Source organism: Tamandua tetradactyla, chromosome 2, assembly GCF_023851605.1.
Source record: "Tamandua tetradactyla isolate mTamTet1 chromosome 2, mTamTet1.pri, whole genome shotgun sequence".
Lineage (NCBI taxonomy): Eukaryota > Metazoa > Chordata > Mammalia > Pilosa > Myrmecophagidae > Tamandua > Tamandua tetradactyla.
The window spans coordinates 189,437,022-189,462,050 of NC_135328.1; the positions used below are offsets into that span (position 1 = coordinate 189,437,022).

Below are 25,029 nucleotides of genomic sequence, written 5' to 3' on the forward strand. Positions count from 1 at the left end.
TACCCCAAAGAGAATAGATCCAAATAGACATACTCCAAGTCATTTACTAATGAGAATGTCAGAGGTCAAAGAGAAAGAGAGCATCTTGAAAGCAGCAAGAGAAAAACAATCCATCACATACAAGGGAAACCCAATAAGACTATGTGTAGATTTCTCAGCAGAACCCATGGAGACTAGAAGACAGTGGGATGATATATTTAAAATACTAAAAGAGAAAAACTGCCAACCAAGAATTCTATATCCAGCAAAATTATCCTTCAAAAATGAGGGAGAAATTAAAACATTTTCAGACAAAAAATCACTGAGAGAATTTGTGACCAAGAGACCAGGTCTGCAAGAAATACTGAAGAGAACACTAGAGACAGATACAAAGACAGAAAAGAGAGGTGTGGAGAAGAGTGTAGAAAGGAAGACTATGAGTAAAGGTAAAAAGAAGGAAAATTAGATATGACATATAAAACCCAGAAGGCAAAATAGTAGAAGAAAGTACTACCCATGCAGTAATAACACTGAATGTTAATGGATTAAACTCTCCAATCAAAAGACATAGTCTGGCAGAATGGATTAAAAAACAGGACCCTTCTATATGCTGTCTCTACTCAAAGGACACGAGGCCAAGGACACAAATGGACATTTACACACCAATGTTTATAAGCAGCATTATTAACAATTACCAAGAGATGGAAGCGGCCAAAATGTCCATCAACAGACGGTTGGCTAAACAAACTGTGACATTTACATAAGATGGAATATTAGGCAGCTGTAAAACAGAATAAAGTGATGAAGTATGTAACAACATGAATGGACCTTAAGGACATTATGCTGAGTGTGATTAGCCAGAAACAAAAGGACAAATACTGTATGGTCTCACTGATATGAACTGACATTAGTGAATAAACTTGGAATATTTCCTTGGTAACAGAGACCATCAGAAGATAGAAATAGGGTGAGATATTGGGTAATTGGAGCTGAAGGGATACAGATTTTGCAACAGGACTGAATATAAAAACTCAGAAATGGACAGCAGAGAATTACCTAACTGTAATACGATTATGTTAAAACACTGAATGAAGCTGCATATGAGAATGATAGAGGGAGGAGGGCTGCGACATAAATGAAATCACAAAGAAGGATAGATGATAAAGATTGAGATGGTGTAATCTAGGCATGCCTAGAGTGTATAATGCTAGTGACTAAATGTACAAATTTAAAAAATGTTTTTGCATGAGGAAGAACAAAAGAATGTCATTACTGCGGTGTGCTGAAAATAGATGGTACTTACTATTTTAAAATTTCAACTAATGTGTGAGAGTAAAGCAAAAAATGTTTATTTGGTACAAATCTAGACTTTGACTAGTGCATCTCCTAATATAACTTATGTAGATAGTTGATTGAACACCTTAAGTACATGGAACTTTGTATAGGACATGAGATTTTTTTGGTTTGTCCAGGTGATTCCCTGATGAATCCCAGAGTGATCTGATCAGTGAGTGGAAAAGTATTTGCAAAGTCCCCTTCGGGGAACGGTGAGAACAGGGAAAATCTCAACTGCCCCAAGTTGAATTCTTGATATTCTCACAAGCAGAGTAGACAACCAAAGCTATAGGCTGAGCCCCCAGTCTTGGGGTTTGTTCATATGAAACTTAACCCCACAGGGGATACGTCAAGCCTACTTAAAATTAAGCCTAAGAGTCACCCCCAAGAGAACCTCTTTTGTTGCTCGGATGTGGCCTCTCTCTCCAGCCAACACAGCAAGCAGACTCACCACCCTCCCCCTGTCTACATGGGGCATGACTACCAATGTGGACCCTCCTGGCAGCGTGGGACAGAAATTCCAGAATGAGCTGAGATTCAGCATCAAGGGACTGAGAAAAACTCTAGAATGAGCTGAGACCCAGCATCAAGGGATTGAGAAAACCTTCTTGACCAAAAGGGGTAAGAGTGAAATGAGACAAAGTGTCAATGGCTGAGAGATTCCAAACAGAGTCGAGAGGTTATTCTGGAGGTTATTCTTATGCATTAAGTAGATATCAACTTGTTATCCAAGATGTAGTGGAGAGGCTGGAGGGAACTGCCTGAAAATGTAGAGCTGTGTTCCAGTAGCTATGTTTCTTGATGATGACTGTATAATGATATAGCTTTCACAATGTGACTGTGTGATTGTGAAAACCTTGTGTCTGATGCTCCTTTTATCTACCTTGTCAACAGATGAGAGGAACTTATGGAATAAAAATAAATAATAGGGGGAACAAATGTTAAAATAGATTTAGTTTGAAATGCTAGTGATCAGTGAAAGGGATCAGTAAGGGGTATGGCCTGTAAAAATTTTTTTTTCTGTTTGTTGTATTTTTCTGTTGTCTTTTTATTTCTTTTTCTGAATTGATGCTAATGTTCTGGGAAATGATCATGATGATGAATATGCAACTATGTGATGATATTGTGAATTGCTGAGTGTATGTGTTGGGAATGTTTGTTTCTGGTAATTTTTTTTTAATTAATGAAAAATTTTTTTAAAAATCCCTACAACCTACTTTGAAGACACACACACAATATATATATATACCGCCCACTAGAGTTGAAATGTAATTATATAGAAATACAAAGTACCATCTGGAATTTCCCTCTAACTCAAACTTTTCAACTAACCAAACTAAACTTTTCAACTAACCAAACTTCAGACAGAAAACCACATATATGTAAGGTACACATGGCTGTACATTGTTCACTGATCTAACAATCTACTGTGTACTAGCTGTTAGTTCAAAACTAAATAAAAGCCTACAGTAAATATGACCAATAAAAAGTAAGCACTAAAAAAATCAAAATCAATATAGCATATACTACAGGTTATTACCAAATAATGGATTTTCAGTGGGAACTTTAAACATTCATGGCAAACCTCATTTCAATGATTCTATTTCTAGGAATTTATCCTTAAGCAATCGCTGGACCAGGATACAAAGACATGTATATTAGCATATTACCAAGTTCTATTCAGAAAAATGAAAAAAATCTAAACCACCATCAGTGAAAGATTAAATAATAAGAGATAAAAGAAAATGTTAAGCACTCAGTAAAAATGGTTATATTATTAAATAAAATGTTGATTTTGAAAAATATGATAGGGGGATGAACAGACAGATGAATGTCTGGGGAGATTTACAAGGGAAAATTAACCATGGTTTTATCTGGTAGATGGGATCATATTATTTTCACTTTCTATTTTTTATTTTGCATGGGCAGGCACTGGGAATAAAACCCAGGTCTCCGGCATTCACTTTCTATTTTGTACATTCCTGTACTGTTTTTTTTTTAAGAATAAACATGCATTTTTTAGAATCAGAAAATAAATTTTCATTTTGAAATAAGTAAAACAGGGCTGATCTCAAAATCTGACATAATAAAAATGGCTGGGTTTATATAGTCCTCAAGTCCACAAGGCTGACTAGTAAACATCAGCATGGGACTTCAGTAACCTTTTAACAGCTAATTCAAGGTTCTACCTATTCATTCAATGAACCTGTACAAACATACTGCACTTATTACCATACTCATTATGTTTACTACTATATTCACTAAAGCTAAATAATCACTCATAGAACATTCAGGCTGTTGGAGGAGTAAATTTCTCACACGGCAGTATGGGGAAAATTTTTTTTAAGACATATTCCCCCTTTTAAAGAGGGGACATTACCCAAGAAGCCCTTAGACTATGAAAAAGCCTTGAGAATTGTTTATTTTGTAATTAAAGGTTAGGTAGCTGTGCTGGTTTGAATCTGTTGTGGAATCCCAGAAAAGCCATGTCCTTTAATCCTCACTCAGTATTGCTGGCTGAGGCTTTTGATTGTTTCCATGGAGATGTGACCCACCCAACTGTGGGTGGTAACTTTTGATCTGATAGCTTCCATGGAGTTGTGACTCCATCCATTAATCCTTTTAAAAAGAGGAAACATTTTAGAGAGTCTCTTCTTAGAGCCACGAGGCCGAGAACCACAGAATCCACCAGGCAGCAACTTTCGGAGATGAAGAAGGAGAACATCCCAGTGGGAGCTTCATGAAACAAGAAGCTGGGAGAGAAAGCTAGCAGACACGCCATATTCACCATGTGACCTTCTAGCTGAGGGAGAAACGTTGAACATCATAGTCTAAGATTTCTTTAGATTTGCTTTAATTGGGACATTTTCTCGGCCTCAGAACAGTAAACTAGCAACTTATTAAATTCCCCTTTTTAAAAGCCATTCCGTTTCCAGTATATTGCATTCTGGCAGCTAGCAAACTACAACAGTACCTTCCGAAAAACTGTGAGCAGCTAAGCAAAAATTTTAGAGTGATGTCACTCTCATGTTAAAAATACACAGAAAGATCAAGTCCTAATTTAGAGGTCAAAACAAGTTTCTTAAAAAAAAAAAAAACTGCACTGGTAAGGTATAAGCCTAATATGCAATCTATCTTTTAACCTTTCTTATAATTTAGAGATATACTAATGAAGTTATGTTGTTAGAAGATTTAGAAATCAGTTAAAATATATCAAATATTAGTAATGATAAAAATAATATTATGTAAGCCTATATAATTAGAAACATTTTCTTATAAAATGTGTTCCACAAATGAAAAATATAAAAAATCCCATGTCTATATTCTACAGATACCTTCTGATTTCCCAAGAACTTCCCAGTTTGGGATGGATGCATTAAAAATGGCTGAAATGAAACAAAAGAATTCTTCCAGATTGTTTCATTAAACCGATATTCTAAACTCATGCACACAATTTTTTATTGTAAGCAAACCACAAAAAGCCCACGTTAAGATATAAGAGAAACCATCAGTTTAGTGACACGGTTTTACTGACTCCCAATAATCTCTTTTTGAGCAGTAGCTAGCCAAAAATCATTAATATTAACAAAGATTATAGCAGGAAACCACAATAACTCCAAATACAGAAAGGCTGTTCATGTATCCTAACAGCATAACCATTATGGTTGAAAAACCACACAATGTTCTTTCTCTCGTCAGTTTTGTTAATGAGCCAAGGATGAGGGTCTATTGAGTGTCTGAGACAACTGAATTAGAAATAGGAACGTCTGGTATCCCAACATTCAGAGATTAAACAGGTTTGGAAAGGATACTGTTAGTACTTGATGGCAATATATACATTTTAGTATTTTAAATTCTCAGCTTTTATCTGGCTCATGCAAATCCAAATCTTGATTTAGTTCTACCTTCACATATATACAACTTTTATTCCTTCGGATCTGGGTCCCAAATGACTTTTTTTATTTTTAGTATTAAATAATAATAAATTAATAAAATTATTAAAACAACTAAATTCAAACAGAATTTAAAAGACTAAGAAAGAAACATTCTATTCATTTTTGCAGAGTTGAGTAAGACAACCACAATATGTGTCAAATCAATTTAAATATTATTAAGTTAGGGTAAATGTTTATCTTCTATTAGAAGGTAAGTATAATTCCTTTCTTCCTAAATGACTTTGCCTAAAAATACAGAGTAGAATTGCATGGTTCTGAAAAATACCTAGTCAGTTGAAGCGGTATCCCAATTTCTGCTCTCCTTAATATTTGAAACATAACATACACTCTTAGTTCAGCGATAATTAAACCCTAAAAAATAGGGTTTCATCAGAATTTCCCCCAACTAAGGAATCATAGGCACAGATGTTAACTACTGGTTACTGTTACTTAAAAACCAACTATGCCAGCTTTTTTGTTAAATCAAAGTTCAGGCAGTATTAAATCAGTAGAGAGTACAGTACATTCTTAGAAATCACTTAAAATAGTTCATGCAAAAGGGAAAGGGAAGAAAAGACAAATATTAACTTTTAGTGAACAATGATTGCCAAGAAATAATTACATAGTATTTGTTTTCTATGTCCTTTAATATAAATAAATTTAAGTTTTCTGTGTGTTCACATACAACTAGAATTTAAAACATCCTATCATAAGATTCCTGGAAGTCTCCACACAAAAGAAGAAAAACTTTTTTTTAAAGAGCCAAGACCCAGCACATTTATATCTAAAATTTTTTTAAAATATATATCATATCTGTCAAATTCTTGACTTAAAACTTAGTTGCACATTTTTCCCCAACAGTGCTTTCAATTTCAAGCGCAAGATAATAATTATATACAAGACTCAGGAAGAATGAAATTTTGTTTTTGCTGATGACAATCTTAAGCTAGTTATTAAATTACAGTCAAATCATGTATTAACTACTTGAAGTATAAAATTCATGGTTCAAGATGTCCAAGCAATGACTGATAAATCTAACTATGCCTCCCTAGATGTGAAGACAGCTAAATCGCACATACACAAAAATGAGGTAAAACTTATCTGTAGCTCAAGAATTCATAGGAGCAATTAACAAGTTAAGTTTTGCCTGGCTAGTTGTACTGATTGTAACTAGTCGGCAAGGTGGTTTGAATTCATAAGTACTTTCTATGATGATGCCCATATACGAAAACATAATTTCTCTGAAAAATCCAAATGGGAGGAAAACCCAGAAAATAATGTAAAGAAAAAAGTTTTGAAATATCTTCAAAGTTTTTGGATGATTAATAAAGAGTTTAACTTTCATGTACTGTTCTCCAGTCTTTACAACAGCACGATTATGTGAAAATCACCTAATGCCCCAACTCATTACACTTTCTGTACATTAAGTATATTAGTAAATTCAAAAAGCAAGAGAGCACAATTTCTAAAATACATAAATTAGTAATCAATTAAAACGTCAGAAATTCCTCATAATGTAGATAAAACTTTCAATTTTTAAAAAGATATGGAGAAGGTGAAAATGAAGCAGGCAAAACAGAAATGGTAAAAACTTATGAGAGAAAATTCTGTGTAACGTTGTAATATCACTCCCATCCCACCTCCACAATTTCTAAGTGCTTAATACACTCACTTGACAATTACACTCCTTAACCTAATCAACAAAGTTCTTCATTGTCATTTATGTCACTGTTTTCTTCTATATAGGTTTTTCTTATATCATACATAAAGCCTCACACAAACTGGCATAAGCCTTGTGAAATTCAAGGACTTGTGATACCATTACTAACAAGATACCCCCCGCCCCGAATACTCTGAAAATTTATAAATTTGTGATCCTCTGGATGAACCATACTTTCAAATTCAACATACAAAGGATGATCATTTAGTAAGCGAATCGTTATGTAACACCTATTTCATATCCTCCCAATTAATTACTTTAGAACTTGAAAAAGTGCTTTTCTTTTTCTAAAATAAGTACTACCCGTACTGCAATTTTTGTCACGATTCCTCAGGTTTTTTCCCCCAGAAAAAAAGCAGTTTTTCATACATTCCAAATTTCCAGGAATAAGACAACTACTTCTATAGGGGACAGAAAATGGAAATATATATATATATATATATATATATACAGTGTCAGTAATTTTAAGATCCACCTCTTCACATAAGCAGTGTTCCAGGCTGGCATGACATTTCCAAGCTCCTCGGGGACTATATACCACGCTGCCATCAGAAGATAACTCGGAGATGGAAGACATGACATCTTGCATTTGACGTTGCACGTAATACCTAATTCAAACTTATTCCTTATCCGTTATCTCAATATACCTTCACAACTACCTTTAAAGGTAGATAAGGGAGGTAGGTGGCTCGCCGCCCCCAGCCTCTATGGAACACACGCCCGTTAAAGGACACGCACAGCATTACATTTTCAACCGGAATACTAAATCGATGACAAACCCTCTAGACGCTAGAGAAAACAGTACACTGGGAGAAAAAAAATGTAATACCGCCTAGATAATCCCAAACTTAAATTTTAAAGCAGTTTCCCCTCCCGGCAGTTCTGCCAACTCAGTGGCCCCCGGAGAACTGCGGCAGGGTTGCGGGGAGGTCGGAGGAGGGGCTGAGAGGAAGCGCGGGGGGAGCCCGGACGGCGGCAACCTCGCGCACCTGGGCCAGGATAGAGAGAGCGACGATGCTCGGCCCTGGACACAACCGCGGTGACACCCGGCCCAGCAGCTCTCACTCACCTGCGGAGCCGATTTCCATTCATGGAGCTGGGGGGAGTGCTCCGTGCGAGAACGGCGCCCGCCACTGAGGGCAAGGAGGAGGCGCAGGAGGCGACAGACACCCTCAGTCGGCCTTAGGGCGGGGGCGCCGACGAATTCTCAGCAACCGCACTCCAAAAGCTCTCGTAAGGAAGGCCCGCCGTCGGGAGACAGCACCGGGCTAGGGGAGAGAAAGAAGCGTGGGGCAAAGAGAGGGGAGCCCGGTCCGGAACTTGCGTCGCCCGAGGCTGCTTACGCTCCCACCGCTCCTCCACGACTGCCGCACCGCCTACTTCCCCGGGGGCCGCCCCCGGAAGCCCAATGGCGTCAGTTCCGCTGCCCCTCCTCGCCCGACGTCGAGGCCGCGCCTCTCCCCAAGCCGTGCAGGAGGGACGTCGGTGTGGGTGCGGCCGGCGCGGAGGACGCAAGGGAGACGACGGGGAGTGGGCGAGGAGCCTGGGCGGGGCATCACGGCGGGGTTTGCCCGGGAGCCGGCAAGCGAGGCGGAGCCGGCCCTCGAGCTCTTCTCGCCTCCGCCAAAGACAACCCCAAGGGGCTGGACTCCTTGCGCGACCCTGGTGAGAGGCGCTGCTTGCCTGGAGTGACGCGATGGGTAGGGAAGCCCGTCCGAGAAAGGACCCGTACGAGTGAGCTTAGCGCTCTCTCCAGCGGAGCACTCTTAGGCGGACCCCCCCCCCTTCTTTCCAAATCCCACCCGCCATGGACGGTTTGAACTGAGCCTCTCCGTAGTCAAAGAACCACGATTTGAGCTCTCCCAAGTCCGTAGAGTTGCTATAAGCAATGGGGTAAAGGGGGGGAGGGGGAATGGAGGATTGTACAGTAGTTTGGGGAAAGATGATTAAGAAATGGAACGTTAGACAAACATCAGATCGAATAATTTCCGTGTTTAGAACTCTTTAATAGTACCTTGTCACACTGAGAAAATCCAAAATGCTTCCCAGGGCCAAAACGCACTGCGTTTGAGGACCCTTACTTTTAACCGGCAAACGCTTCTCTTTTCCTACTTGGAAGCCTCTCTGCTTTGGGTTCTTTGGGCCCCCTTTCACCAGCCCCTCTAGGCGCGCGCGGTCCGGGCCTTGGCTTTACACCTCCACTTAGGACGTCTGAAAGGCCGTTCCCGGACCACTACGTGGGGTGTAGGGGGTGGGTCGCCCCTGTTACTGCACTACAGTATCTCCTGAACTAACCCTACTCATTCTAATTGCTTACTAATATATTGTTTTGCCTCCTCCCATCTAGAATGTAAGCTTCGTTAGGGAAGCAGGGCCATCACATTGTCTGGCAAAGAGTAGATCCTAACTAAGTATTTTTTGCCTAAAACATACTATTAAGAATGAGAAATGACTCATGATTTTTCACTATCTCCCTAAACTCAAGTTCAAACTTCTTTTTTTTCCTAACCAAAATACATTCTTTTTTTTAAAGCTTGGGAGGAAGAAGAAAAAATCCTATTTTCATTTTCCCCTACTCCGATCTCTTGGGCCTGTTTCCTTATCTAAAAAACGGAGAGATTATATGCCTTACACAGTTGTGAGATTAGAAAAGATACATAAAGCAGAGAAAGCCCTCATGAAATGTTAGTGAATAACAAAAGTATTTACTACAGTTACCATTTTTAAGCACTTATTAGATGCATCTACCATACAGTAAATACTTAATAAATCGAGGGATTCAAAATGTTTGACTCTAATCCTGCCTCATTTTCTTCTTCCTTCCCATTCCTGCCCTGTGACTGATAATGCCTACCCCAGTTTTACAATATCAGTTTAAATGTCACCAGATGAAATATTGTATCTTAAAAGTTATTTTCAATCCTTGATGTACACAATGCAAGTTGTACTAGCAGCATGTGACAGGATAAATGCCAATTCTTGTGTGTCATACCCTCAATCCCGATTCTGGATCTGGTTCCAAAATGATTCCAGGATTTTTCAGCTTCTCCCGGAATAGACATGGTGATGAGCCACTGTCTTCTTTTTTGACACTAATCGAACAGGATTTGTACCCCTTAATTCAACCCAATTTAATAAATATTTATGATGCCTTCCCATTTACTTCAACTATCCAGAGACACCAACTCTTTAGAGGTGGTGAAAGAAAGAGGTTACAATGATTCTGCCAAAGGCAAAGCTGTAAAAAGGTTCTCCGCCAACTCTCCACACCCCAGTTTTTGGATAACCTCATTCCCAATGGAGTCTGCTCTTAAGGGCATAGAGCAGGCTCTTTGTGTATCTTGTTCACTGCCAAAGCCCTAGTGCTCGAACAGGCCCAGTGCCTGGCATTCAGTATACACTGTTAGGTAGATGAATGAATGAATAGTGAGCTTCAAGAATGGAGCTTAGGAAGCATGCTAGCACTGGCTGCTGCTCTTAGAAAAATTATAAAATTAGTACAGAAATCTCAGGAGCAGGGAAAACAGTGCCCTCTGAAAGTTGAGCTGCTTCAGCAGCCACCAAATACCCAAGGCAAACATTCTTAAAGGATAACACAAACAGCATGAACTAAGAAAAAAAGGCAATAAATGACTTCAAATTAATAAACTGGATATCAAAATTTAAAACTTGATGGAATATTATGCAGCTTTAAGACAAGATAAACTTATGAACCATGTAATAACATGGATGGACCTAGAGAATATTATGCTGAGTGAATCCAGCCAAGAACTAAAGGACAAATACTGTATGGTCCCACTGATGTGAACGGACATTCGAGAATAAACTTGAAATATGTCATTGGTAACAGAGTTCAGCAGGAGTTAGAAACAGGGTAAGACAATGGGTAATTGAAGCTGAAGGGATACAGACTGTGCAACAGGACTAGATACAAAAACTCAAAAATGGACAGCACAATAATACCTAATTGTAAAGTAATCATGTTAAAACACTGAATGAAGCTGCATCTGAGCTATAGGTTTTTGTTTTGTTTTGTTTTGTTTTGATTTTACTATTATTACTTTTATTTTTTTTCTCTATATTAACATTCTATATCTTTTTCGGTTATGTTGCTAGTTCTTCTAAACCAATGCAAATGTACTAAGAAATGATGATCATGCATCTATGTGATGATGTTAAGAATTAATGATTGCATGTGTAGAATGGTATGATCTCTAAATGTTGGGTTAATTTCTTTTTTTCCGTTAATTAAAAAAAAAAAAAAAGAGAAGGGATAATTGGAGATGAAGGGATACAGACTGTACAACGGGACTGGATATAAAAACTCAGAAATGGACAGCACAATACTACCCAATTGTAATGCAATTATGTTAAAACACTGAATGAAGCTGCATGTGAAGTATAGGTTTTTTGTTTTTGTTTTTTTTGTTTTTTTTTTCTTTCTATTATTGTTTTAATTCTTATTCTGTTGTCTTTTTATTTCTTTTTCTAAATCGATGCAAATGTACTAAGAAATGATGAATATGCAACTATGTGATGTTATTAAGAATTACTGATTGTACATGTAGATTGGAATGATTTCTAATTGTTTTGTTAATTCTTTTTTTAATTAATAAAAATAAAAAAAAAAACTAAAGGACAAAAAAAAAAAAAAAATTTAAAACTTTTTCTCTTCAAAATGAAAAGGTAAGCCACAGACTGGGAGAAAATATTTGCAAAACATATCCAACAAAAGTCTTGTGTCTAGAATTCATAAGGAATTCACAACTCAATAGTAAGACAAATCAATTTAAAAACAGACAAAAGATGTTAACCAACTCTTTATCAAAGAAGGTACCCGGACAGTAAATAAGCACATGAAATGATGATCAACATCATTGGTCATTAGGGAAAGGCATAAAAAGCAGTGCACTCGGGAATGTCAGGTAGGCAGCTGCCTACTAATAAGACCCCAACACCAGCTAATGAGGCTCATGAACTCACAGTGCCTATCCTACTATTATTCCTAGGTTTCCTGTATTAGGTAAGTCATCATCACTGACGGAGAATAACTGGACAGAAACTTCTATATCCTGTACTTTTCTATGGGCTAAGGTTAAATCAACTTGGCACTTGAGTTCAGATCTTTTCTTGTGGGCCAACAGTTTCTATAAAGCAGAAAAAAAGCCACTTTATACACTTCCCCAGTTGCAGCATGACACAATATAGGACATAGGGCTTTGCAGAGAGAGCTGAGGTTGATGGCCAGCTGACAACCTGCTAAAGTCACTGACCCTCTTTGAGCCTTAGCTTCCTCCTCTGTAAAAATCAAAGTACCTACAAAGTTCAGATACTGCTGGATGCCTACCTAACCCAATAGCCCAATCCCTGCTTTCTTGCTAGAAACCATGACATCTTTCTAGTCCACATGACTCATTAACATCCCAATTAGTCAGAGCCACTCTTATTTGCTTTGCCAATGACAGAATAAGAGTGGACAGATGACCCATTACTAGCAAGTAAGACATGAGGTCATATCTGCTGGAGCCTCCTGGGAAAGGTTTCCTCACTTTTAAATGAGACCCTGGGAAAAATTGATTCTTCTGCTGCCGAGCATTGTTTTGTCAGAATTTCTTTTCTGAAGTTATGGCAGCCACTTTGGAACCATGAGGTAAACAAACATGAGTAAGACAGAACACAAGATGGCAGACCAAAAAGAACCTGATTCCTTGATGTTATTACTGAGCCAAGGAAGAAATCAACCTTGGAACCATATTAAATCAGGATTTTTTGTCTCCTTATTTAAGCCAGTTTTTGTTATGTTCAATTGAAGGCAAGGAAACCTATAAACTACTACATATGATTGCTGTGAAAATGCATTTAAATAAGATAACAGATACTGTAACAAAACACCAAGCCAGGTACTTTTCCAGCTCACTTCCATTAATAGGTCATATCCCTTTTCCAAAAACCTGGCTGGGAACCCCAACTGTGTGTCTTTTAAGAGAAAGTTTCCTTGCCTTCAGAAGGTGTGGGAGAGGGACCAAGGACTCTGTAGAAAGGTCCCTCAATATTATTTTGTCCCCACAAAAACTGGCAAGAGGATGGTGGTGAAGCTCCTACAGTGCTGAATAAGAGCAGGAAATGTGTTCCTGCATGGGCAAGCCTCAGTGACCTAAAGACCTTGATGTGGTATCCTAGGGAAGGTTGTTGTGCAAAATGGAGGCCTGCTAACTGCACCCTCACGTTCCAGCAAGTCCAGTCTTCCAGGTACTCCCTCTTGAAACAGCTGCTTCAAAGGAGGGCTTCTGTCATGCTGTGTGCAACTTAAAAGCCTACCAGGTTTCCTCAGCCTATAACCAGAGGAACAAACATCTGGAAAGCTAAAAACAGAATTCAATACCATTTTCCATACCAGCAGCATAGACACAGACCACCTGGGGTGGTCCAAACTCTGAACTTGAAACTAGCCTTCTTGTACCTTTCCTACAGCCACTAAATCCTAACTGCCATGAAATTCTGGGGTCTAAGATTCCCAACACATACCCAGCCTTACTCTGTTCCAAGGCAGCTGCTAGACAAGAATGTGCTACAGTTAACTTTGCCATCCAGGGATTCGAGGACAAATCTGAACCCCAAATCTTGGGTTCTAGGCCTGAACAATCCAGATCCTGGGCTCTCATCATTTTTTTGTTTTGTTTTTCCTGAGTAGCTACCATCAGCCAAACTCCATTCTAAAAGAGAGATTTATAGCAAAATTTCTCCATAATGGTCATTCTCCCATTCCCTCTGCTAAATACTATACTTTGCTTTACTCAGGGTCAATTAAGTCATATTTCAATTGGGAAAAATTTGCTCCACGTTCCAAATTGCTCTTCAAGTTCAGCCAACCTCTCTAGTACTTGCTGCAGAAAAGCAACAAGGAGCTAGCTGGCCTTTAAAAAGCATCTCCCAAGCAGATCTGGGAGGTAGTAGCACAGGGTAGTTCTGCAATCTGAAAAGTCACAACACGTGGCCTCCAGACAAATGCTAGGCCCACTTATGCACATGCTGGATGCCACTAAAGGTTTCTCACTAGGCCCTCTGCCAGAATCCTTCTCTGAGCCATCTTCCCCTAATACATAGAAATGACAATGCTCTAGCAGTGACAAGGAAGAATGTTAGAATTACATGTTTGACAATGGTACTTCCTGTGTAAGGTTCAAAACCGTGTAACCTCCATGAATGGGAAAAGATGGTGGCAATCTGGTTAAGTAAGTTTTCTGCTTACCTGAAGATTCAGGAATGCTGAATCCATGCCATGCATTCAATAGCACTTCTTGGTTTATCCCCTCTGTATTCATGATCCACAGATTTCTAGCTCATTTAAATTCTATCTGCAAATATTGACTCCTTGGTATATGCTATGGTCCTGAGATTACAAAAATGAATAGAGTGAAGTTTCTGCTTTTAGGAGTTCACAGGCTCTAGGGACGATGGTCATGGGAAAAAAAAAGAAAACTGCTAAGTGCTACAGAGTCTACTGCAACACCATCCATGATGTGAGTTAGGAACAAAATTATGTCTGCTTACTTTATTCTTTCACAAACTCCTCCTGAGGATATGATGAAGCTGGAGGTAGGGTGGTTGTGGTAAAAAAAAAAATTGGAGGTCCTACTCTTGACATTTATTTTTTTTTCCAGTGTTCATTTTCAAGAAATACTGGAGAAGGATCTAAGTCAAGTAGTTCAGATCCTAGAGAAGATGGGGTATAGGATGGTAAACTAAAAAAATACCTCCCCCTCTGCAGCAGTTCTTTTTAATCACTCCCTTCTTGGACCCTATGCCATGCTCTTGATTTTTCTCCCACCTCATTAATCAGTCAACAAAAATATAAGGCAACTACTACTAGTCATTTGACTACTTCCTTTCTCCATGCCTTAAATGTGTTTCCTACTTGTACACTATGTTTCTCCTGTTTTATTTTTTTTTTTTTTGTAGTTTTGCCTGAGCTCCAGACCTAAGTGTTTACTGGAAACCTTCATCTCATTGTCCCACGGGAACCTCAAAACTCAGTCTACATGAGGTTAATCTTCCTTCACAAAACTCACCACCTTTTTTCTAGTCTCCCTCCGATCTTGCCTAAAGAAGTGTCCCAATGCGCATTTGCTCAAGTAGAAACTTGGGTCTTGGCCTCTACTCCTCTTTTCCCCTCCCATCAGCCACTGAGTCCTCTTAATTTTATCCTGAGTGTTTCTCAAATCTGTGCTTTCCTCCCTTATCTTCATTCTATTGCCTGTTCCAGTCCCTCATTATCTCTGTCTTATACCAGGGAACCATCTGGCTACTCATATCCCCGACCAGACTTTAAGCTCCTTAAGGAGAGAGATACCGTTTTTGAATTGTATTTGCTCCCTCCCCACAAAACTGCTGGATACAGTGCTTTGCATCTTCGTTGAATGAAGAATAAATGGAGGTCTTGTGTACAAACCAGGTGAACATCTGCAGTTTTAACACTCTGAAATTTGTTTTATCCACTTTCATCCTTTAAAAGTGATGATTCTGCTCTTATAACAATCTATTATTCTGACCTAAAACCTATCAGAGATATAATTAATCAAAACAGCTTTGCTCTGCTGGTAGGAAAAAAAGAGAGAGAGAGAGACCGCACTTTAGAAATAGAAGCCACTGTTGTCTTTATAAAACACAGAATTGTGCTGCTGCTGTTGCTTGCTTCAGAAGGAACTGTACATTACAGCTGCTGGGGTAATTTCACAATGGACTAGACAAGGTACAGCTCAAAGCAGAACACAAACACAAGTCTCAAAGGGAAACAAATGCAAACAAGTACACAGCTTTGGGGCTCCAGGGACATCTCCCCATCCATGCTGGACTTGAGAGGCATAAAAAGTTTAGAAACTAAAACAAAACCCAGAGTAGTCACACATACCCACCACATGGTGCAACATCACACACCTATCAGGTTGGCCTGTGTGCACAGGAAAGTAATTTCATTTTTCCTTATTGCTATTACACCAGGAGACTCAGTGCATTTGACATATTGTCTTTACCTGCACAATCCTTGGAGGGTTTATTTTCCTTTTTAAAAGAAGGAAATCTCCCTTCCCCACCCCCATTCTGTTTTTGTGTTGTTTTTAGCCCATTCCCTCCATTCCTTTCCTTGAGCTCCCAAGCAGCAGCCAGAGTTTCTAAGTCAGTAAGAATAGAGTTAGGGAACAGCACCAACCCAGCCTCTCTCCCTATTCAGGGAGATGGCAAGTCCTAAAATGAGGGGGGAAAGAGAAAACAAGAGAATCCCTTATCCCCAATCAGCTTAAAAGGCCAAATAAGAAAGAGTGCCCTGCATTTCCCATCCATAATCAGACTTTTTAAGAAGGAAGGCATCCCAGCTACCATCCTGGATTGACCTAGGTGCAGTAAATAAATAAAAATAACTTCCCCTGATGCAGTTTACAAAACTGCCTTTTGGTTAGATTGAGATGAGCTTTCTACCCTGATGGGGAAGGAACTTCCAACCTTCTCTGTTACACATGATGCCAGGTCTATAACAATGTCCCACAAACTGTAGATATCCCACAGGCTAGCTTATGAAGTCAGTGTCCCCTTGGCTGCCATTTTGGGTGCTGGCCTCATTCACAGAATTTTGAACAGAAAAAGAAAACTATCTAAGAACACTGTTACTTAAGCAAAGAGGAGGCCATGGAAGAATTATCTAGTAGGTGGAACAGAGGCTTTTTAGAGAGGTATCAAACTTTTAGGTACCTTCTTCTCCATCTGTATTTTTAAGCCTAAATTCCCAGCAACAACAGCTCTAAGCTCATACCTAGAGGCCAGCAATAGCACCTCAATCACAGCTGGGTCAGGCTGGGCTGGAAGAAGAATTCAAATTCTCTCCTTCCTCTTCTCTTCACTGTCTTCTTTACATATTTCCATCTTCTAAGCCCCCAACCCTGGATGTCCAAGTACCTCAACCCTAAAATATCCTCAGAAAAAGGAGGCTCCAAGTAGAAAGAAAGGGAACCACATCCAGAAAAGCAATAAGGAGAAACCAGTCTCAAGGAGTAGATAAATGTGGAAAGTGCCAGAAGCCCTCCTTGTTTGTATTTCAGTTGGACAGGCCTGCTGCCTTGCCCTAGTATAAGACTAAGGGCGGGCCAGCCCAGAGAGAATACCACTGGGTTTGGGCAACAGGTTCTTGGTCTTCTGTACCCAAGGAGCTAAGTCTGACCTTGCCAGTTAACAGTGGGATCATTATAGCCATGCGGAGAATTCATCATCAAATAGGCAGACAGGCAGGCAAGGCCAACAAGCAAATGAATGAGTAGAAAAAAGGAAAAAGAAGTTAGGGGAAGACGGGAGAGGCAAAGAAAGGCAAAACAGTGGAATGAAGGGAGCAAGAGAACTGTGAATTAAGAGGATGAGGCTGGGGTTCCCCCAGCACTTCCTCAAAGCTTGGGTAAGAAGCAACGCTTAAAGCAAATCCAAGCAAGCCAAAGCTTGCTGCCAATACCACTTCTTAACCAGCATGCACCACCATTCAAACAAGAATAATCCTCAATAAAAAGGGAGTTTTTCAAGTCTCAAAGTTAAAAAAAAAAAAAAGTCAAAGCAAGAAGTAATTTTCTTGCTATTGCTCAAGCTGCTCCACTTGCTTTTATTTCTTGGATGGCATGTGCAATGCCAAAAGAGCTAAAAATGCATTTCATTCCCCAGCTCAAAACCCAACTGGAGAGAGTGAGCCAAAGAGAAAAAAGGAGAGAACACAAACTTTTTGCTAGGAGTAGGGGGCTGCTACCTGCTCCTTATGGACATTTGCAAATGCTGGTGAATGACTGGACCCTCCAAGAATAGTGCCCTGATCCCAGCTCTAAAATGCACCCAAGAAGAGCCCACTGTTCCCGGAGAGCTCCCCTTCCCAAAAGGGTGACTAAACACGAAGTAGACAGGATATGAAGGCAATGGACAGGGCAGATGGAGTGTTAGCATCACTCTCTTTAGGCACTTGTGTAAGGAATGTAGGCTCTCCAGCGAGCTGCCCCCTCCTAGAGCCCTCTGTTCTTCAGCTGGGCTTGTGCCCATGGGACAGCCCATGCTGTAGCCAGTAGGTAAGAAGTAAAGGAGGAGTTACTCAACAGTCCTGATGCCTTCTCCATAATGAATGTTTGTGCTACGTTTTGTGAAGTCGCTGAACAATGTAGCCAACCAGAACAGAACCTGGGATAAATTGTTTTGCATAGCAAATCTGGGTCTGTACAAGGGTGCTAGGAAGGGGAAAGAATAGCTGTAACAACACAGGCCAGGGTTCAGACTGGCCTTTCTTCGGCTAGCCTCCAATCCTGGGCTAGGTCTAAAGTATCATGGCTTCAACACCAGATTGGAGCAAACCCAAGCCAAGGTTCCTCAAAAAGAGGAATTTCCACATTGTAGTGGCAACTCTCCATCCGAAGCACTGGGGCAGGAAAAAACAAAATAGTCAAGGGAAAAGGGGGCCTTGCCTCAAAGCCAGTGGGCACCAAGCTAGAACCCCGTGCCTCTCCAGGCTTGGAGACCAAAAAAAAGGTCCATGCCATCCACTCACATGCCCAAGTGGGAAACCAGGAAAAATTCATTTGTGTAAACAGAAGCAATAGGGAGAAGCAAATCCCCCAGCCCATCCACAGGATGTGCTGGAATCTGGGATTAGCTAAAGTGTCACAGGACAGTCCAGAGAAAGGACAGATGTACTTGCAGGAAAGGGAGTAGGGCAGTGCAGTGGAGGGAGCCTGCAGCGAGAAAAAGGTATTATCTGCACAGAGGAAGAAAGGAGCCTAAACTCCACATGGAGAGATAGCCATCCCCAACCTAGCTAGGCCAAAGAACAAGTTAGGTACACAGCTCCTTCTGATGGCTCAATGTTTCTGGGATGTAAACTCAGTGGGCACAGAAGGGATATCCAGATTTTGGCAATAGACTCAAGTTATGGTATAAAAATAAGATTTCGTTTTCTCTCTTTTTTCTTATCTTAGACCTAAGGATCTTTTGTTATAAGATACCCCAATTAAGAAATATTGAAATATAAGAGACTTGACCATCAGAAATAAAAAGAAGCCAAGAGTGAGAAATGCTTTGAGAATAACTCCAGACCTGGCCAGGGTGGAAACGTGTGGGGAAGGGAAGAAAAGGAAGCATTAAGTGGAAAGGCCAGGGGTGGATCATCTCAGCAGCTCCAAAACTTGTCATGTATGAAAGTGCAAATGTCAATGGATTTTAACCATCTTGGGGTTGTGATCTTTTTAAAAGCTTAATGAAGGTGGAAGTCAATTCCTTCAAATGCAAAATAGCTGGCCCTCTGGCAGGAGGCTTGTTGGGGTAGGGGTATCTCTTCCCACCTACCTCCTCTGCCACCCCAACCCCAACCCCCAAAAGAAAGGTACAAAAGGTTGCAGTTCTGCAGCATTACCGTTACAGGGAAGGCACTGGTTACCCACCAGCAGGCGGAAGGAAGACAGGGTCGTGTCACTTCAGAGCTAAGTGCCATAGTGCCTTAAGTCTTACTAGGGGCTGTATGTCTGTGAGAGGGGAGGTATATGGTGGGGCAGAAAAGGCAGAGAGAAGAATTAGGGCAAAGGGAGGTGGCAGCTGGGGGAGGAGCAACCAAAACCATTAGCATTAAAAATTTTCCTACAAACTGGATTCTAAACCCATTAAAACATCTAGTATGCTAAAATATTGATCTGGGTCTTGTTTCATTTTTCTTCATAAACAAATCTAGACCTTTTCTGATTAAGGCTCCTAAAAAAACCTTCCCTCCTCCCACCCACTTTCCCAAGCCCCTCATTTTCCCATCTAAAGTATCAAATCCAAACCTACCAGCTTTTGTCCACAGGGCTGCAGAGCCGACCTTACCAAGCTGTCAGGCATGAGTCTTTAGCACTGTGAGTCACGAGACACCTGTGTGTGTGGTGGGCACCGGTACTGCCCTTCTTGGTCCAGTGGGATCAGGGCCCGATGACAAGATGGGGTGAGGGGTGGAGGGCATGAGGTGGATGTCAGAGATTTCTGGCTGGTGGTCTGGCTTGCTGGCCCTTTTCCCCACCCTTTCACTCCCACTGTAGAAGAAAACAAGGCCTTCTACATTCCTCCCTACCCCACCCCCCTCTCCTTCCTGCTTCCTCTGGATTCAGGCGGCACAGCTCCTGGGGCTTGGAAAGCTTTCTTCTCTTCAGTGAGGTAACAGCGTTCTGCCTTCAAGCAAAGTACATGGTGCGCAGAGTATCCTGGTGAACCTGCACAGCTTTGGCCAGGGCCTGAGGGTCCCGCCCATTGCTCTGCCCCGATATGTGGCTCCCCTCTCCACTGAAAAGGAAGATGAAATAAGGGCTTCCTGGTGGACTGAGCTGCTGCCAATTCCCTCACCCATCCCTGGGGAGACAATTCCCATAGAACTTTAAAAAAACACACAATTTGGGTTCAGGCAGATGAATCCAAGGACACCAAACTGAACCAATGCCTGTAGTTCCTTCTACCCAGGAGGTGTTGGAAGGGACTGGTACAGGAGACTGAAGCAAAAGGCAAACCAGTCTGACCCTAAGCCTCACCTGTCATGCTCCTTGTCCACTAGGTGGTATCGTGCCCGGAAAGCCACCAAGCGGGCATAGTAGGCAGGTGCTGGGATAGAGACGGAGCGTGTACATCGTACATAAGTGTGGCACAGCTGATATGTCAAAATCTGGAGCTCATCCGCTGTGAAACGGTTGTCATCCCAAAGAACATAGTAATGGGATGGTCGACTGGTGCCCTGGGAAGACAGGAGGGTGAGGGGCCCCCGGTTTGGCAGAGGGGATAGCTGATGATAAGGAACAGGATTACTGTCAAAGAGTATGGCTAGAACGGATGACCCACCCATGAAAAGGCAGCACAAAGCTACCTGGGTCATAAAATACCCTTCTTTTGGGCAACCTGCCCAAGATGTTCAAAGTGCACTTCTGTTCAAAGTACACTGAGGGCTTATGAAGAGAACAAGCATGATTTGAATGCCACTCAGTCGATATACTCTGGAGGCAGTGATAATAATCAATTAATCTTTGACCCATTAGAAACCTCAGGACATAGCCCAACTACCTGGATGCCTGCGTGGCTACACAGATAGAAGTCAAACTCAAATGGGTGAGTGATGTTGGTGTCCACAGTGGTCCCAGCTGGGATGTTCCCACTCTTCCCAATCTGTACAGAGACAAACACAAAAAAGATTGCAAGACCTGCTGGGCCTTACTAGAGCCCTGCCTCAATTCTACACTGACTCCACCAGAATCCCCAGAGTAAAGCAGAAGTTGCTGTTCCCAGAGGGTACTGAGTCTTAATATATTGGGCTTCTGAAGTTATAAAGTCCTTTGCTCAAGTCCTGGTTTTTCCATTTATTAGCTATGCTATTCTAGCAAGTCATTTAACCTCTCTGAGGTTAAACTGGAGATAATAACAGTACCTACCTCACAGGACTGCTGTGAGGAAGACGCCTTGTACAGTATCTGGCACAGAGAAGTTCAATAAATAGTAGTTCCCTTTCCCTTCTCTGGGAGCTGGTCTATATATGGGGTCTAGGCCAGAGAGCTCGGAGGAGGAAGAGGAAGTAGAAGGGCAGGAGGGGAGAAAGAGGAAACTAAGGAAGGATGGTGGTAAAGGAGGAAACACAAGAGTTCGGGGGAAAGAAGGGGCTAGGGAGGATGGATAGGCAAGGACTAAATCCCTAGCTTTTATCTCAAGGGCTTTTCTCCTACCAAGAGAGACAGGTTGGCGGTGTGGATGACTTCCTCAATCCCTTACTCACTCGCTCATTCTTGTCAGCACAAAAAAGGCGGGTGTGATGGCGTTTCTGGACCACAATGTAAGTAATCCCAGGCTGGTAATCCTTTTCCAGTTTGATGCAGGCATCACGAATGGCCAGCAGCTCATAGTGGAGGATCTAGGCACAGGGTAAGGCGGGAGATAAAGAGACACACAGCTCCTCTTGAGTTCACACCCAACTTTCTGAATTAAGGGATTGCCACTTGTAATATGGCTTTTTGCCCAGATAGTAAGCTGATACTAAACCATGGGGATGACAGGCTCTTCCTGCCAAAATCACCCTTAAACTCAGTTCACCTGGTACATTCCAGTAAAATCTTGGCTAGGAGTCACAGCTTCAGGAAAGAGCACTTACTGGTTCCTATACATAGAGATGTAACATCAAGACAGAATCAAGGTTCAGAGATAAATCACTAAAACGTTGATATCAGAATCAAGAGGATAATGGAAGTTTTCCCTGTGAGCTCCAAGAGCAGGCAGGGTTTGGACCACAGAGGAGGGCAGACAATTCAGAAAAGGATTCAGAGGGAGTAGATGAATTCAGTCCTACAAAGAAGCAAGGACTAGCTAAAGAAGCTGCCACACGTAAAGTAAATAACCATACTCAATAGTTGCATGTGGTCTTGTATAACAGATATAGGGAGGCCAAACTGCATGGAAGAAAAGGGTAAGATTTGGAATCAGAACTTGTTTCAAACCTAAGCTATCCAGTTCTATTACACTGAGCAAGTTATTAACCCCTGTAAGTCTCATTCTCTCCACATCTATTAATGCTAGTAATAAGACCTGCCCCACAAAACTGTATTGAAGACTAACATAGATAATTAGGTAAAAACCTAATAGGAGCTTAATAACTGCTGAAGGCTTTGCAAAGCAGTTCAAACTTTAACCCAAGGCTATGTAAAGCCACTAAATATTTCTGAACAGACAAGTGAAAAGATAAATTTGTTTGGCACTTTAGGAAACACTAAACAACTTGGAGGCAATTGAGCATAATAATTAAGAGCATGAACTTTGGAATCAGACCAATTTGTCTGAATCCTAGCTCTACCACTTATTAGTCTGGGTGACACTGAAGAAATATAACAATTCTAAGCCTCAGTTTCTCTTCCTGTCAACTGGGAATAAAAATAGTAATAATTACTTTATAGGACTATTGTAAGCATTAAATGGAAGATACATAAAGTGCTTGGCACAGTTCATGGCCACATAAAAGGTGCTCAATAGACAGTAGTTATTATTACTAGGAAGTGGTAGTGAAGCCTTAGCAGTGTGAATGAATAAAAGGAATATATTAAGAAGGAAGGTCTATCACAGTTGTTGTCCAAGTGTGGACTCCAGACTAGTAGTATCACCTAGGAACTTGTAAGAAATGCAAATTTTAAGGGTCCACACTAGACCCACTGACTCAGAAATTCTGAATGCAGAACCCTGTGAACTGTTTAAACATGCCCTCCATTTGCTCCCTCAGAAGTAGTACCACCCAGTGCCAACAGCTTAGAATAAGTAGCAGCACCTTGCCCACTCGCCTCAATGTGCACTTTCTCCACCTAATGTGGGTCGTACCTGGGGGAGCTGGCCTTCAGGGACCCCATCACGGTAGAAGATGATGCGGGTAGGCTTGAAGCGGGTAGACTTGTAGAACTGGATTAGCAACTCACGCACCATGTACGACAGGTCTTCAATAATCTCCTGCCGTGGTCGCTGCACCCGTACAGTAGCACAGTAACGACTGGGATGGGCATCCATGCTGCCTACCACCTAACAATGAGAGGCAGAATCAGATCCCCAGACCTGCCACTCTCCAACACAATCAGCCTGTCAGTGTGGGGAAAGGGTTCTTAGCAAGAAAACTGCACAACTGAAACAGCAGGGATTAGGACTCAATGAGCCCTGGGTTTTAATCTATTCTATCATTCATGTAGAAGTTATTTAATCCATCTGATATTCTTTTTCCTCCTCTCAAATGGAGGTCAGAATACCTGCTTGCAGTGCTGTTGTGGTACATATAAAGCACCTTGCACAGGGCCTAGCCCACAATCAAATTGAGAAATTTGATTTCCCTGCCACTTATAGGGAGGGCCATGTGAAGGTTTGGCACTACTACCTCAGAGTGACCTTATACAGCCAGAAGTTGGTCCTTTTTCCCATTCAATTGCTAACCTGCCCAGGAACATGGTAAGATTATTATTGGGGATGGTGGAAGCAATATCATTTTCAAAAGGGACAGTGGTCAAGGCATAGAATGGATGGCCACAAGGAAAAAGAGGGATAAGCATAGTGTAGGATTTCCCTACACTTATTGAAATAAGACCTGTCTGCTTAGAGAGATGTGAGAGTTAAGGAAACAGAAGTAGGAAGGAAGACCTGACCCCAGCAATTTGAAAGCCCCCAGGGCAGAGGGAACATGAAGTCAGGAGGGAGACTGGAGAGACATATACTAGCTAGACTGGGTATGAGGAGGAAAGGACCAGAATAGACAGGGGAGAAACAGCACAGAGTCAAAATGACAGAGACTAGGCCACGTTTCTGGCCACAGCCTATACTTTCACTGCTCTGCCTGGAAAAAAGACCCATACTGAGTGAGTTTTGTAAGGATACCAAAGGAGTGGGTAAGGCAGATAGTCAGCAGAAAGGACATCTTTTGAAGGCTCAATTTTGTGGACTCAAAGCTAACAGGAGAACATTATAAAGTAAGTTGGAGAATATCACTCACTGCTGTGATAGAGGGTTTTTTCCCATCCCCTGCTGGGGGGTGTGTGACATCTGCTCCAAGGAATATCACTGGTTGTTGAAAGACAGCAGAGCTGAGCAAGGAAGAAAAAACAAATGGTAAGAAGTTGGGCCTTGTCTTCCCGGGACCATCCTGGCACCCACTTTGGTCCTCTTGCCCTTGTATCTGACTCACTCTACCTAGTCAAGGTTCTGTCTCTTCATCAATCCCCAGCATCGTACCTTTGCAAGGAAAAATGAGAAACAGAGTTCATACCGCTGGTGTGGGACTAGGATGTTGTTAATGCCACCAAGTTTGACATTGATCTTGAGGCAGAGGTTAGACAGAGTCTGAGGCGAGGTCTTGACCACATTCTTCACCTGCACACACTGTGTGGCCATCCCCAAGAGCGTATCTCCAACTCGTTTCACCTCAGCTATGGGCATGGAGAGAAGCAATTAGTGCATTTAACAAACATTCGCTGACTGTCTATCAGATGACAGGCACTATATGGGGTGCTTGGAACAAAATGGTGACCAGAAACACAC

General features: G+C 41.3%; 2 protein-coding genes across 5 annotated transcripts in view; both read right to left on the bottom strand.

The window, feature by feature from the left end:
- The window catches only part of AGO3 (argonaute RISC catalytic component 3), a 228,780-nt gene extending 220,419 nt beyond the window's left edge, over positions 1-8,361 (bottom strand). For both annotated transcript variants that reach the window (XM_077150307.1, XM_077150305.1), the window contains exon 1: positions 8,039-8,361. In XM_077150307.1, coding sequence (XP_077006422.1) covers positions 8,039-8,057 — 19 coding nt within the window. In that variant the 5' untranslated portion in view covers positions 8,058-8,361. The remainder of the gene's footprint in view (positions 1-8,038) is intronic.
- A 6,275-nt stretch (positions 8,362-14,636) lies between these two features.
- The window catches only part of LOC143674506 (protein argonaute-1), a 34,561-nt gene continuing 24,168 nt past the window's right edge, over positions 14,637-25,029 (bottom strand). For all 3 annotated transcript variants that reach the window (XM_077150303.1, XM_077150302.1, XM_077150304.1), the window contains 7 exons: positions 24,758-24,917; positions 24,485-24,575; positions 23,335-23,529; positions 21,752-21,886; positions 21,049-21,150; positions 20,526-20,725; positions 14,637-20,283 (listed from right to left, as the gene is read on the bottom strand). In XM_077150303.1, the coding sequence (XP_077006418.1) occupies positions 20,175-20,283; positions 20,526-20,725; positions 21,049-21,150; positions 21,752-21,886; positions 23,335-23,529; positions 24,485-24,575; positions 24,758-24,917 (992 nt within the window). In that variant the 3' untranslated portion in view covers positions 14,637-20,174. The remainder of the gene's footprint in view (positions 20,284-20,525; positions 20,726-21,048; positions 21,151-21,751; positions 21,887-23,334; positions 23,530-24,484; positions 24,576-24,757; positions 24,918-25,029) is intronic.